At 37.7% G+C, this 16,755-nt stretch overlaps 1 protein-coding gene across 1 annotated transcript; it reads right to left on the bottom strand.

Annotated features, from left to right (window-relative positions):
• Positions 1-15,347: 15,347 nt before the first annotated feature.
• pacrg (PARK2 co-regulated) lies at positions 15,348-16,265 on the bottom strand. Its single transcript, XM_055027061.1, has one exon. It carries the CDS (start codon positions 16,128-16,130, stop codon positions 15,456-15,458), a length of 675 nt encoding a protein of 224 aa, XP_054883036.1. The 5' UTR covers positions 16,131-16,265; the 3' UTR covers positions 15,348-15,455.
• Between the last annotated feature and the right edge of the window lie 490 nt (positions 16,266-16,755).

The raw sequence follows: 16,755 nt of genomic DNA, 5'->3' as shown, positions 1-16,755 counted from the left end.
CTTGTTTGGGTAGCGATTCTTGACTTGGCTGGGGCTGCTAAGTAACAACACAGCTGAATATAACTTAACAATCAAACGGTTTTTAAAATGACACAACCAAAAAACATTAACTTACCGTATTGCCAATAAAAAAAGTTTTTTTTTTACATTGTGTTACTTTTTAAGAGTTGACACCCAAATGGAAATCTAAATTTTGCATAAAAGATCCCCTTTAACATCGTTGGAGACTCCTTGGAGAATGCTAACAAATGAGAAATCTCATTTATTGATGGGTTTTCCATAAAGCACACTGAGCTCTGAGACACTGCCTTTGTGTGAGCAGCCATCCAACCTGAATAGTTGCTAATGTAAGTCAGATCAACATGCAATTTTTCAGCTCAGCTGAACTGTTTCACATTTACCCCATTGTATAAACTAGCTCAGCTCTTCATATCATGGGAAAGTGGGTATTTGTTTAGTCTAAGCAGAAACTGAAACAAAAAAAAAAACATTAAAGTGAACCTAATCCCTCCAGCATAAGCTAATATGATCCAAACATCAATGTAAACAATTTGCATCATAGTGCTCCAAGCCCAGAGTTTAGAAACCTTTGGTCCTGAAGACATTTGTATGCTTTCTGCTCAGTTATTCAGCCTTCTTAAATTCTCGTGTAAACCTAAACTGTTCAGCATGAACAAGTTGAAGAGTGGGTAGATATCATTTTAAATTCCTTTTCCGTCTTGTCAGACTGCCTTTGTTCAGGCGGAGCTAACATGTGCAGGCTGCATGTGATGTGCTTTGTTATTGAGGAGTACAGACGATTTAGGAATCAAAGCTCTCTGGCGGATTCAAAATAATCATAAATGTTCTTTCCACATTGTGATTTCATTGGCGGATTCACAGGGTGTTCTGGTTTTATTCAAAGTATCTGTAGCTAACTCATCCCACTGCATTCTGCCTCCCTCCACTCATCCATTAAACCCTTGTCTCAACTCTGAAACCCCATGCATGTGTGTCTCACCTAATTAGTGTCAGTTATCTGTGGGGAGAGCTGTAGATGCAGCGTTGAGGATGAGGATGTCAACAAGTCATTTCCTGCGGGAGGTACGAGACGCTGTGTGTGCAAGTGTTGTGTGGAGGGAAATAATGAGCTACAAATGCCCTGGTCATGTTGTGGTCCAAGCTTCATGTCAGAACTGCTTTTTGGTGAATGCGAGCTTTACGACGCAGCAGCTGAGACATCTGCCACTGTGTGAATGAGCATTCTGGCTCGCACAGATTAGTTTCTATCATTCTGAGAGGAATCCCTTTAAGTGGAGGAGAGATTTCTGCAGTGCCAGTAAAAAAAAGTGCTAAATATAGTCTGCGAAGAGAAGAGCCCCATTTTTATATAGTTCAGATGTTATTAAAGATGAAAGTGCCTTCAACACTTATTGGCACACCTGGTAAAGATGTGTTAATAAGTACAGATTTAAATAAATTCCTCTTTTAGTGCAGTACTATAAATTGAGAAATTCATCCTTTAATTTGAGAATGTTTTTTGTTTTTTGACCTATAATAATGATAGTTATTATCATTATAACTTGTAATTGAAAATTAAATGTTACTTTTTTTTTAATTAACCAGGATTTAGAAACATTTAAATTAATAAACCCATATACAAATAGATGCAGAAATCAGGATCACAATACAAGGAAATGTTTGAACCACATGGAAACACCTAAGATCCAGAGATTTGTCATGGATTTAACACTCCCTCCACTTGTTTCTGTACATTTTATGACTTGTTCTGTTCAGGTTGTCTTTTGGGGCAGCGGTTTCTGTTAAGCTGTAGTAGTAAGATTGAATTGAATTCAGAGTTGCCTCCAAGTTGAGTTCAAGCTCATAGCTGTGATGAGTAGCAGTGTGTGATGGGGTCAAATCAAATTAATTACAGGCAGCAGACACCCATCCATGTCAAAAAAGACCCTCAGCATCGAAGACAGATTTTCCACTGCAGACTGACAGAGGAGAGGTGACTTTCCTGTTTGCTTACGCTTCTTTGTCTCTGATCTGTGATTATTTATTGATAAGTTCTTTTGACTTTCTGTGTGTTTTGAGATGGTTATCCGCTACTCTGCAGCTGTTGTCTGCAAACTTTGTTCTTTTTTCTATTTACAGGGAAAAGGTGTTGGGCAACAGGGCAGATCAACATATCAGTGTTAGATAATGCAATCAAGAAGAAAGTCAAATTATATGTTTCACAAAATTAATGGAGTTGGACTAAATGAGCAGCATTTTTATCAAGTATTCAGTAATGGTCGGTGTTCTCTGGTGGCTATGGTCCATTTGTATAACTGCAAATACATAATATTTAAAACATCCATTTTCAGTTAACTTTAATCAATTTTTCACAAAAATAAAAACTGATCAGAATCAGAATTGTTGCAAATGTCTCTGCCAGGCTCATCTGGAAATTAGGAATATTTGCTCAGCACGATGAGAACTGGCATTAATAATGACCTTCATTAGTAAAACTATTTGAAAAATGTATTTTTAAGTGTGTGTCCAAGAGACACAGACTGAGCACAAAATGAGGGGATATTAGAGGATTACACCAAGTAAAACGTTAAATCTACCAGCCAGTTGTCATTAAAAAAATATGCATTGTTTCTGTGGAAAATAAACATGCAGCATTGTGACCTTCTGAATTTAACAAAGGATTACAATGTAGGATTTTGAAGCATTTTCATCTGTTGTCCTCAGCGTTTTTCAGAAACTCATCTCAGTTTTTAGAGGTTACTTTTGTTGCCTTGAGTCTCAATATAGAAGAAGTGGAGTCCATATTTCTACTTGTTTTCATTTTCGGTCCAATGGGACCACTCAAGGACTCAAGTCCTTGAATTTATGAAAGAAATAAAAGTATCTTGATAGGGGTTTGAATCTAATCTGTTATCATTTTTTGTGAATATTCCCACTAAAATAGTTTGTAACAAAGGTACAATAATTCGATTGCACTTCAGATTATCAGCATATTATCAATGAGGCTTTATCCTTTTCCCCTGTTTGTCTTTCTACATTGAAACTTTGTTCTGAGAATAGTTTCATTTAGTCAAGCAGCCTAGTTTTCATATCTAAATGTGTGTTTCATCAGAGGTTGTTTGCTGAACATGCAGGGCTGAGTGTGCCTGTCTGCTTCACTCTGACTAATTCTCACTGTGGGAAAGTCTTGGCCTGTCCTTGGCCCAGTGCAACAGATTCCACCATGTGACAGGTTCTCCGCATATCAGACGACTCTGGTGTCCATGTCCACTTCCTGGCCTGTGGGGCACACGCCACGAGCGCGCTCCAACACACCAATGGACACCTAAACCCTGGCGTCCAATCTGTCTTCCTGTCTGAGAGCGTACGATCCGCAGCCCAGCCCAGGTCTACACAGCTGCCAGTCGTCTCAGGTTGCAGCACTCAACCTGAAAATAGACCCTTAGGCCATTAATATCCAACATAACGTGATCCACAGGGCTTCCTGTTAAAGCAATGAGGAGATACAGATGGTTCACCTGAAATAAACTGGGTTTTACACCCATTTTAAATGTTCTATGTTAATACTGCAGTATGTAACTTTTATAAACAAAAATATGATTTTTACATAAATGCTACAACTATCATGAATATTATTTCACAACATAATATACATGTTGTGACAGTATATTATGAAACAAATTATCTGTGATGCTCCTTGTCAAGAAATACACTGTTTGTGGTTAAAAACAACCAATCAGAGACAGAAGGTGCGTCTTTGTGCTGTCAGTCAACCTTAGGAAAACCATTTATCCGCCATCATCAATGGCCATGGTAACTACCCTCAGCTTTCACAAAGCAAGGAGTGAGCAAGAGAGAGTGAGCGACATGCACAGAGGTGTGATTGACAGCGCTTAGACCCGCCTCCTGGCTCTGATTTGTTTTTTCAAGTTAGCACTTGGAGGCAGTGGTGCTTGATATTTGTCACAGATTATGTCTCATTCTCATGTCACAACATCATTTTGGCTTTCAAAATTATGTTGTGATGTTCTGTACAGGCAGCTGTATCTCAAAACATTTATAGAGATGTGAAAAGGCGTTAGCTCTCTTCCTTATTCCTATTTTTTACATGTTTGTCAGACTTAACATCTTCAGAACATTCCACCATTTCAAATATTAGTCAAAGACTCCTTTTCTATTAATTACTGCATCAAGCATCTAATTTCGTGTTTCTAAAATTTATTTTCAATATCCACAAAAGAAAATATGTTTGTGGGGTATCCTAATTTTTTTCCGTATCTAAGTGTAAATGCATAACTGCTTCACTCTCACAGGTTATTCTCTTCAACCAAACTCTGAATACCTTCTTAACCTTCCACCTTTACTGTATTTTAGTTTTCAAATAAAAGTTGGAAGATGGCATCTAAAGTTTGTAAAAGTCCTCTCACCAGCAGTCAGTTCAGGGGAGAAAATGATTCATCTTTGAGTCAAAGCTGTCAGAAGCAGTTTCAGTCTGGAGCTCAATGGAAAAGAGACTCTTATTTGGTGAGTAGGTGTTCTTCAGGCCTATTCCTGGTTGGAGTGCCGACAGCCAGGCTCAAGTGTTTCCTCTGCTTTGTCACCCGCAACACACACTCACAGACTGACCCAGACATACACGCACACCTAGACACACGCAGTGCTGTGCCAGAGCACTCATGAAACCCTCACAAATCAACACTGGCTCTGTGACAGGACACACACACAAACAGAGGGTCTGATATTCTGTCGCCCTGTCACAGTGGCAACTGCTCCCCAGAAATCACCAGTCACCTCAAGTGCAAGGTTGTTTATATGTGAAAATGTAAGGATCTCTCCACGTACACGCCTGTGTACATCTGCATGTTATTAAATTACTGTCAGTATAAATGTGTGACTAACCTTCACTCCTTCACAGTGAGAAGATGTTTTTTTTTTTTTTTTGAAGGAAAGGTTTCTTTCCTTATTAAAAAAAATGAGAATTTACAGGACTTGTTATTCTTCACAAGTAGAAACGTCTTTAACAGCTAACCAAGCTGAGACGGTATCGAGGACCAGAATTCTGTGTCTAGAGAAATATTTCATGGTTTAAATGGGACCTGCTACACTAAATTCAGATTTTATACATTTTTGTACTTCCATTTGGTTCTCAACTGCTTTTAAAAACAGTCCAATCGCCAATAAAAAAAAAACAAACACCCAGACATTTTGGCAATAAGTTGATGCTTTTTGATATCTGGAAAACGAGTCATTTCCAAAACCTCCCGATCATGGAATCACTCTGTGCTGTTACCTTGCAACCCCAGCAAAGCCCAAAGTGGAGCTCCAGCACCTTTGGTCAGCTGGTTTCACTGCTGTATGCAGCGTCCAAAGCCTGCTGCAAAACACAATTGTTTTGTTTTTGACTTACTATCCAGAAACCACTTGCTACATTTTTGTGTACTTATGCTTTTCAAAAATGTATGGCTGTATAACTGAGTTTCTGTTTGCAGATGTTTCACATGTGTGTGTAAAGGTTGAGTTGGGGACGTGGCCAGCAGCAGTTTATTTACATTTAAAGTGACAAGATGCCCTAAATCAGCTCAAAATAGGCAGAACTGACTAAATCTAAGAAAGATTTTGCGCAAACATGCAATAAACATGTTCTGTTTAGCCCTAACCTGAACAAGGAAGCACAATAGGTCACCTTTAAGTATGACAAAAAATGTGTGTTGCAGAGCAGTACTGAATGCCATATTCAGTTCTAGCTCAGCTGTGCCTGTTGTAACTTGTCAAAATTGCTCAAAAACCCTGATTCAATATCTAGAATCAACATGTTGAACTGGTTGGGTCAAAACAATGCTGACAGAGGTCACCAGAGCTCCCAACCTTCCCATCAGCCAACTGCCAGATCAAGTCAGAGAAAATTCACCTTGTTTGCCTTGTGACCTCTAACAAATGCAAGAGCATTGCAGTAATTTATTAACAGGTGAGCTGTTGCTAAAATGTCAACAATTATTTCATATTTTACTTTAATGAATGATAACAAAAAGGCAATTTTTATTGAATTCTGTTTTGACTGGACTACAGGAGTTGGATTTTAAATCAATTGTAGAATTGATGTTTTATTAAATTTTGTTAAAACTTTAATTACCTTCAATGAATATGTTCTTTATTAGAGCATCCCTTATTTTTTTGTGCTCTCACTAACCTTACAGTAAGTGCTCTCAAAAGAATTATAATTTAACTCTTGAAGCATCATTAGCTGGTTGTCACCTCAGTGCTCTTTTGTGTCCTTGGTTTTCTGGATGTACATTTTTCTGCTCTTTGCAAATGTGACAATTTGAAATTGGGTTGTTTTTGCTATTGAACTGATTAAATGCTGCAGACTGCAGATATAAGTGCTACCTACCATCACAAAGCAGGCTTCTGTTAACTTTGCTATTAATATTTTAGGTAATAAGGCATGCATTTTGGTAGCAACATTGACTTGCTTGAACCAAGCAAATCAACTTTTAATCAACTTTTCGGAGAAAAGATTCTTCACACAAAGTCAAGTGGTTATTTTCATTGTATTTAAGCATTTCATCTGCACAGGAAGTTCATTTGTGTTTTATCTCCACAGTGTGAAAAAGTTGAAATGCTGGACAAGCACTTACATTTCACTACAGGAAAATCAAATATTTTTTCACATCACAAAAACGTGTTTGTATCCACCATGCTTTGACCATCTTTGACCTTCCCATCGTCTGTGGCAGGGGGAATGTGGATCCGTTTGGATATGTTTGGTTCATCAAAGCCAAAGCTGCGGTCAGTGCTGGGTTACAAGGGGCTCTTCCTGCTTCATTAATACTTAATTAAGACCAATTCACTCCCAGACAGGAGTACTAACTAACTTCATATGTCTTCCTTTTGTCCATTCAGACTCTCACTTTCAGCCTCTGTGTCTGCTGGTGTCTGCTGGTGTCGTCTACCTGCAGCACCTGAGTGTCTGCGCACATGTGAGATTGTTTTTACATAAATGACCTCTAGACGAGATTGGATGTTTCGTCTGGAGGTCAGTCGCAGGAGCTGAGAAATGTCTACTGTTTGTCATGTAGTAGCTTTGTTAAGTCAATGTGTGATCCTTTGTGGTGTGCGTGTGCGCATGTGTGTGTGCGCGTGTGTGCGTGCGCCGAATTATTTCAGATATCTAGGACATTTAAAAACAAAGTAGTGATGAATAAAAACTTTATTAACTCATTAAAATTTGTAACTACCAAGAGAAAAAAACTCTCAACAACATTCAAGAAATGTCCCAGTGTGGGTGAAAAATAGAGCTCAAATTGACATTTAAAAAAAATTTGTTTGAGTGTTTTTGTCATCTCTCCCACAAAACACCTCCCAAATCTTTGCAGTCTTCATTTGACAAACAGGGACTAAAAGTAGTGAACACAAAATATCCCCTTTCAAAGTTACATCAGAAAACTGTTCTCTCTTTCTTTCATAATCAGATCTATAACATTTATTTTACATCTGAAACACTTAACATTGTCTTAACTCGTTTTGTCAGTAGTTTTAAAGCTACAAATAGAGGTAAAAAAGGGAAAGCAATTGAAATATAAAAAACATATGCAACAATAAAAGAAGTAAATTAAAGCAAATAAATAAACTGCATTTTGTACATTTCCAATGCAATGAATAAAAGATTTTCTAGTGCAATTTGTTTAAAGAAAAATAATCAAAATTGAGAGTTTAGAAAAAAATTGTAAAATTGTGGTATTTGAATTACTGGAATAATACAATATGAATCTGAAGTCAACTGCTGAAAAAGGGTCAAAATGTTGATTTTTTTTTTTTTCTTATCTTCATCACACTTTCCATTTTTTCTTCTACTACTCAGAAGAATATTTTTTGGATAGTGAGTGCAATATTTCCATTCTAATAATCCACAGTGTTTTCATGTTATAATCTTGTTAGTATTTTTTATTATTATTGTTAATCTGGTTTTTATATATTTTTTCAACCCTATTGGAACTTTTTTGCGAACCTATATTTCTGGTGCTGCTTTATACCTGAATTTCCCTTCTGTGGGACAATAAAATCTATTTCTATTCAACTCAGTTCCCACCTAATGTACAACAACTCACTTCAATGTGAGCACTAAGCATCTACCTGTGACCTGCAGTGTACGCTTTATGGATCTTCAGCGTAGCAGAATTAGGATCCTTTGTTGTTGTTGACAAACACACTGCTCAGCCTGAAGGTGCCCCGGCCTGTAACTTCAGACCGGACTCAGGCAGCGTAGAGGGATGGATGAGCGGATAACATTAATGATTCATGATGGAGGTCTGGTAGTTGTCGGTTACTGGCAGAGTGCCTGGTGTCCCGCCTGACCGGCTAAACGATGATGTCATGCTTTAGTGTATCGATTAAACTCTCACGTCAAACACATCACTGCCTCTTTCTCCTTCTCTCATTGTTCCCTTGTTTTTTTTTCTTTCTGCCTCCCTCTCGCCTCCTCTTCCCTGCTCCTCTCCCCCTGCAAGTGACCTCATCAAGACCATCACCAGAAAACCAGATGTGGCCAACTAAAACAATAAAGCCTCCATCCACCAACTCATAAAACACAATGTAATCAGATGGGCTGTGCCAAGATCAAGATCAATATTTTCCAGTTAGGCCCAGTACCCTGGAAGGCCAGTTTGGATGCTGCAGTGGGATGCAGATAGGGAGAGGAGGGGAAAGAAATGATTGATGAGGAGGCAGGGAGTTGGGTTACAGCTAAAGTGCACCAGAGAATCGATAGTTTGTGGAAGCCCTGGCATACAGTCAGTTATGGACCGGTCTCTCCCGGGATCGCCAGAGCTCAGGCCTGCTCTACAAGACAAAAACAACGGATTGTGTTTCACTTTCGAAAAGCATTTACCTCTTCAATGTGAAAGGCAGCAGAAATGTTGGATGAATTGCACACACCTACGAAAAATACTAACTCCCTCTCAGATCTGACCAAATTGGGGACAGCAGATCCTTCAGTTTCTCTTGAAACTGAAGGATTTTTTCTGAAACCTTTCTAATGTCCAACATTTAATTGTAAGATGATTGTGAATGTACAGAACTTACCTACCAATGAATGTCAGCAGGGATCCATAATACTTTATAGTCTGTTTCTTCTTTTGTGATTTCTGAAGACATCAAGTTAGTATTTGCTTCGGTATCACACCTGATTGTCCAATAGGCTCGGTTCGATTGGGTAACAAAATTACAACATTTGTTACTCTTTCAGCTGTTGTTCACTTTGAAAAACTTGACCTCTCCATTGCCTGTGGTGGCTCTGCACCAAGAGCTTTGAAGGAAACAACATGAAAACTGCTGAAGAAGAAACTCAACACAACTTCCTTCTTCAATGTAAACAAAAATAGAGCGCCGTCAAATTTCAGCGGTTATAAGATTTCTTTTTTGTCTTTGGTATAAGACCACAAGCCATTTCTCCCCATAGCATTTTTAGGTTGTATTTACCCAGAATGTCCTGCGCTGTCGTCCACTTCCTGCTGTTGGAGTAACTTTTGAAAGCCTGACATTCAAACATGAAAAAATTTTTCATGTTTTCTCCATTAGTGGCTAATATCTCTCAATGTGGTCTGATGTTGTGTCAAAGATTTGGAAATATTTTCAGTCTGATTGATTTGTTTCTCATCTGATTCTAAATTACCTTGAATTAGGGTATGAGTTGTTCTTTGAGATTTACTTAATGTTTTTCGACATGTTCAACTTATGACTTTTACTTCATTCTACAAATCTGGCAGTAATCAGGCATTATTGTGACTGGTGAAATAGAACTTGCCATCTCAAAAAATGTGATTAATCACAGTTGACTCAGAAGTTTTCAAGAGAGTAATTACTTTTTCATTTGTGGGACTAGGTTGGTTGAATAGGTTTTTCCTTATTAAAACCTATCCATGGATGTTTTGATTATTTAAAACATGCATGTTTGAGAAAACAGAGGAAATCTGCAAGCAGGCAATTTTTTTCCCACCACAATATTTTTCAATCACAGATTTGACCTCTCTCATTACTGTATCTAAATATTTCTCTCCTTTTGCAACTTCTCCTCTCATTTCCAAGACCTCTCCCCACCGCTCCATCCTCTCTGTCAGACTCTGTTTCATTTGAATGACAGATCAAGCAGTAGCTTCTGAATGAGAGGGATTTGCTAACAAACCTCTCCTCTGAGCTTAATATCTTATCCACAAGCACCACCATATATCACTGAGGAATCCACAAGAGGGGATCAAACTGAGAACTAATTCCACTGTTCTGGAAACACACTCAGAGAATTCATTCACTCAGTGAACATCAGTTTCTCCTATTGGAGAGGAGTGAGTTGGGTCGTCTTCATGGACACTAGTGTACATAGACATGAGTACAATGGATTCAAATGCAACTTTCTGCTGCCTGCAAATGCTGTTTATGCAAAGAAAGTTGGTTTGTTTTAATGTACGGAGGGATCTATTAGAGATGCATGAACTGTCCTTCATTGCAGTGGCATGGTTAAATCACAGATTCATCGACTTCAAATGATCCAGAATGCAGAGGCACGGCTTCTTACAGGAACCAGGAAGCATGACCATATAAGGCCTATGCTGGTCAATACACTGGCTGCCTGTTATGTATAGAATAGATTTTAAGATTTTTTTATTAACTTATAAAGTTTTAAATGGGTTAGCTCCCCCTTATCTTCAGGATCTTTTAAAACTTCAGTCTGTGTCCAGAACCCTCAGATCAAACAATCAGCTTTTACTTATAGTCCCTCGGACCCGAATAAGGAAAGGAGATCGGGCTTTTTCTGTTGTTGCTCCTAATTTATGGAACAATTTGCCTTTTCAGATTAGATCTGCTAGCAGCCTGGATCATTTTAAATCGCTTCTCAAAACTCACTTTTATTTGTTGGCTTTTAACTGAAGCAATTTTTGATATTCTGTTTTTATCTATTTGTGCTACTGTCGTTTCTGTGCAGCACTTTGGTGCAGTTTTATACCTGTTTTAAAGTGCTATATAAATAAATTTGACATTGACATTGACATTGTTGTTCAAATCTGCTGTCACATTGTCACTGCTTGGATAACAACCAGGAAAATGATCACCTCTTCTCTGTCTAGCGTTTTTTCCTAAACTTCTAAAAACAATGAGCCATAACATAATATTCAACATCTCTGGATCCAAAGTATTTTCTTTAAAGGAATTTTTCCCATTGAAATTCAGTCTAACCTCTTAGAAACACTAAAATAACTTTTTTTCTCGATGCCTTGCATCACTGACATTCTTTTTCCTAAAATATAGAGACCTCTATCTGTAATGGATTGTTCATGCTGCCATGAGACCTAAATAGGCAAAAAGAAAAAAAAAAAAACTTAAGATGTTATGGATCGGGTCCTTGTTTCTCCAACAGTTTGTGTTGTTTCCCTTAGCAGCAGATACAAACCAGATGCTGGAATGCGCAATTTCCGAGAATCACTGATAGTGTTATTATTTACAGATCACATTTAATAATGCATAGCAGACTTTTTTCCACATCGTTTCATCATTATTGTTTACTTTCATTTAAAGCACATAAATCCTGCTAACTAAAGATACACTCACCCGAACTCTCTGTGCTTGTTGTACTTGTGTCTGCATAGAGTTGTTCAAACTTCTAGAAGCAAATAAAATGCTTCCATAAAGATGAAGGTCTGAACATCTGGTCAGGACACTGTTGTGAATCTGTGTGTGCCTTATTAATGTTAATTTGGGGGTTTGAGTCATTTCCTCTCTTTACCTGTATGAAACAATGTCAAACAGTTTACCTTCTGTCTCTCAGTAAAATAAAGTGGTTTCAGTAATCTTCTTGATGCTGCCCCAGATTTGAGCTCTCTTAAATTGCAATCTGTTATACATTTGATTTAATCTTAAGTCATGTTCTTTTGTTTCAGGCAAACTCTGCTGTCCTTTTAGCACCTTCCACTTTCATAGCTGATCCCACTTGTGCATCACTTCGACCATACAGGACCATGTTTAGAAGAACTAAAATATCCATCCATTTTTCTTTATTTTCCCCGATTAAAGAATAATTTAAGATCTTCATTTAATATCTCATTGCCAGAAGCAGACCTGAAAAGCACTTCTGAGCTAAAATCCTCAGTTAAATTCGAAAGGTTTTTTTCCACCCTTCAACAATGTGTTTAATCAACACCTTCATATCACTGTTAACTGCACATGTGTGATTAAAAAAATGAGAGACCTAGTTTTTCATCATCACGCTGACGGCACTGGAGTGCCAGCTGTAAGCATCGACATGCACAGGCCAACCAGCAACGGACTTCCACTGTAATTACACGCCGACGGCAGATTAATTCCTCTGCCAAAATAGTCTGGAGAGAGAAATGAGGAGAAAGTGGAGGAAATTAGGACAACACGATGAAACTCCAGGAACAAGATTTTTTTTTTTTATTAGTACAACTTCAGATCATGTAAAGCTACCATACAAAAATATTTTATGGCACAGTTTGTTTGTTTTTAATTGCTCTCAGAAGTTGACGGATCTAACTTGACATTTGCCACTTCATAAGCAGCCTCCTTGCCAGTACAAAAATAAAGATTTTGGTAAAAAGCAATGCAAATATCCAAATGTTTCCAACTTTAGCTTCTAAAAACTGAAAAACCAGAAGAGAACTAAAGACCAGAGTTCACAGAGAGCATGCAACAGGGGACTGTAACATGATTTTAACTCTACCTTTGCAGCTTACTGTTTCATTAATCTAACACAGGCCCACTCAAGGCATGAGTCACTGTGTGATTGTTCTCAGCAAAATAGCAAAAGAGGGAAATGTAGGTATCTGTGAACTAAACCTTTCGTGAAGTTTTTTTCTTACAACTTGGGCTGTGATTGTATCAGATTTACTGTGTTTCATGGGCTGTTGGGTGTGATTTCCTTCCAAATTTATGAAGCGTAAAGCTGCAGAACAGGTTCCTACGTTTCTGTAAATAAATAAAATGTTTAAAACGTTTCCGTATCTTTGTGGTTGTGATGCAAAAGCCAAATAAGTATTGAGAGGCTCTTGCACCAATTATTTGCTAAACATTATGTGTAAAACATGCATGTATTCAAGATGATTATGATTGAGAAACATATGCAGAAACTAGAGGTTGATCCAAAATAGTGATAGTAACAATATTATTGTCTGATTGATACCAGCGTGGCAAAACCAACACCTACAGCTACATATTCTCTCCTTAAATGTATGTATTTTTGTATTCGTTTTTTTTTCAAGTCTACCTATTCTATTTTTATTTTGTATACATAAGAGTGGTTGATATTTCAGATAGTTTCCTTTCGTTTATTATTTTGAGATAAGTCCTCCCTGAAGATGCATCCGTCGTTTGGTTGTGTGGCTCCTTGACAGGGGCAACATTTAGAGAAACAATAAAGAGAAAGAAAGTAACTCTGAAGGAGCAACAATGTTGACAAAGGGTCAAAATCAGTCAACCAAACAACAAATCTGCCCTTGGAAGAGTTGCTAGAAGAAATCATTTGTTGAAAGAAATCCTGTTTTTTGCATTAAGTATAACACTTTTCAGCCAATTTTTGCCTGGTGCTCTTTGGCATAAATCCTGTCACTACTCAGTGAATTTTCCAGAATACGAATAATTGAATCTGCACCCACAATGTTTTGCTGAACTTGGTAATGAAAATCCCTCGGTGAAGCAACATTCATCTTCACCCCTGAAGCCAAAGTAATTATTTGTGGTAGCCTGAAGAAACAAATTAGATAATGATTCTGTATCTGGGTCTGAAAATGATACATAAAGAACAAACCTCTGATACAGAAGGGAGTGTGGGTTTGTTTCCAAAGAAAAGAACTTGAATAATTACACTCAATCTGGAGCTAAACAGCCCCATCAATAAGCATGACTCAGCGCCTGTCCTTGTTAGAGAAAGGGTTGTTTCTCGTCACAGATCCTCGGAAATTATACTGAAGGTCAAAATTACTCAGTCAGGACCAATGTAAAGATGCTTTCATTCTGATTTTTAAAATGAACACTTAAAGCTGCAGCAGTGAGGATACTTTAATGCAGTTGCGTGTTTAAAATAAATATTTTTTCTTCATTTAAGAAATGTGTTCATTTTATCTATTTAAACTGCTGTTTATAAGCGAGAACACATAATTGTTTTGGGTAATCTCAGAAACATAACTTTTTGTTTCTAAATAAACAAAACAACATTTCCACTTATATAATTTTAGGACACAATTATGCTAGCAGTCTGGTTTTAATTAAGATTTCCAAAGTGTGGAGCTGAAGATTCAACAACATCAGAGCAGCAAGAATGTTGGCTTTCTCAGGTTTGTACCTTTTCACACATTATTTGTAGCATTATATAATCAATCATTTCTCACTATGCTGCACAGATAAACAAATATAAATACACAGACATCATATTTTCATTTAATTGCTACATCTAAATGTCTCAAAATATGAAAATGTCATTTACATGATAGTTGAAGCATTGATGGACTGTCCTGAGGACAGACTTAACTTATGCAAGAAGGAAATTATACATCAATTTTCTATAAAATATGTCTAAATATTTAATGGAATTCAGGTCTTGTGCAAGCTGATTAATCACCTTGTATTAGATAAATACGCACCTTGTATTAGATTATTTTAATTGTTTTCGATATATCATAAATATATCGAAAACAATAAAGGCTGTTTGATGTAAAAAAAATAAAAAATCTCCTCTCCACATGTAACTGCTAGATTGTGATGATGGGGGAAAATGTATTTATTTATTGTTTATGATCTGTTTGTAATACTTGTTTGCATAATACAATTCAATTCATTATAAATGTTACAAATTTCATCAAGTTATTATTATTATCATCATTATTACTATTATTATACACGTACATACAAAATATCCCACCTCAGAACACAAAACCTGGGAATTACCAGTTTCTTCACAATAAGAGCAAATGGTACTCTTCTTCAGGTGATTTAAACACGGCATTGTCATAACAAAATTTTAGCAACAAATCTAAAAATGAATGAAAGTTATTCTGGGCATATTTATTTTATATGGATTCAGGAAATTGCATCCTAAAACACCAAATAAAAAGTTATTTTTGAGGAGATGGTGCAGATATGGGTACCAAAACTATCTGTAGCCCACGTGCCCACATTTTCTTGAATACGCCTCTGGTAAGGATGACCCACCTATATGGGATTCAGACTTAAAATCATCTAAAAATTGTAAAACAACGTAAAGCAAACTCACTATACCAATTATATCCTCACAGCTATAAATAAATCACAAATAAATTAAATGAATAAATGGATACAACACTAACATAATGTACTTTTCAGACAAGCTGGTATATTTAAAACAAGAGCTTTGGAACAAACTTCTTAAGGAACAAAATAAATACAGTCAACAATCCAAGAGCTCTCACTCTGACAAGTCTTTACACGGGACTATACGTGGGTACCATTGATTTAATCTGCTTAAAGGCCTCCGGGCCACCGTAGTGTTCCAGGATCTGCAGAGTCTCCTCAATCAGGTCACCGATGCTCTCTTTTTCCCTCCGGCTCTCGATGGCATCGCCGAGGTTTCTCTTCTTGTTCTTGAAGAGGTTGAAAACGGGCAGAATCTGCTTTAAGTAAGGCACCAGCGCTATACCGACCCCCTCTGCGGACATCACCAGATGCTGTATGACTCTCAAGGTGGTGCACATCACGTCATGGTTTTTGGTGTTCATGGCGTTCCGGATGGGGATGATGAGCTTGGGCAGGACCGGGAGGATCCTGGGCCCTCCCCGGTTCAGCATGTCTCGGATCCCCTCTCGGGCGAGGAACTTGTACGGGTAAACAGTCTCACAAAGGCCGTGGAAGAGCAGCGGCAGGTAGTATTGGTAGTCCAGTTTCTCGATGTCCACCTTCCACGCTATGGCATTGCCTCTGTTGTTGTGGTCCACGGAGATCGGGAGCTCCCTGCGCTCGTAGTAAACCCGGAAGGTGGTGGGTTTGGACGGACGCTTCTGAAACACCCCGGTAGATGGAGGCGCCCCAACCACGGAGTTCTTCATGAAGGCCTTGACGGTGAAGCCGTCAGCTTTCAACTCGTTCTTGGTTTTCGACATGTCACAGCTCCTCCCTCAGCCGAGCTGAAAAGATAAAACTGTTGAAAAAAGCTGACGTTGTTCCGATAAAAATGTAGCGCCCGCAAAACTTCAGAGTCGTTTGTTTTTCCATGGTTGCTAAGGAGCTTCGTTTCAAATAGGACCGGCATCTGGTTACCATAGAAACGCCGTACACCGAAAAAGAACCGGGGACGTCTCCTGGTCTCCGGATATCACTCCGCCAAGAATATAGTTCCTAAAACGATTAATCAGCTTTTCATTTTTGCTGCCGACTGTTGCAAAATGCTAAGTTTCAATGCAACCTGAAAGTTGCATTTCAAGGTCCTCAGAAGCAAAGTTCCGTTTCATTTTAATGAACTATATGAAAAAACACAGAAACAGAAGAAACCTTAAAATGAATCTTATGTTGAATACATAAAGCCTAAAATAAAAGAAACATTCCTATGGTTTTATGAATAATTGTATCAAGCTTAAGTTAAACTTAAGATGAATTAAGTAATTAAAACGGAGCCATGCACTTCTGGGGATTATTTGCAGCAGGTCATTATTATTATTAATTTATATATGAACTAAAATACATAAAGTTTTTCTGCATTAAAACATTGTTAACGTAAACACGTGTATA

The sequence above is a fragment of the Poeciliopsis prolifica genome, unplaced genomic scaffold (genome assembly GCF_027474105.1).
Source record: "Poeciliopsis prolifica strain line A6 unplaced genomic scaffold, Auburn_PproV2 SCAFFOLD003, whole genome shotgun sequence".
In the NCBI taxonomy this organism is placed as follows: domain Eukaryota; kingdom Metazoa; phylum Chordata; class Actinopteri; order Cyprinodontiformes; family Poeciliidae; genus Poeciliopsis; species Poeciliopsis prolifica.
The sequence above is the reverse complement of the archived record's forward strand: the minus strand, read 5'-3'. Positions and strand labels throughout refer to the sequence as shown.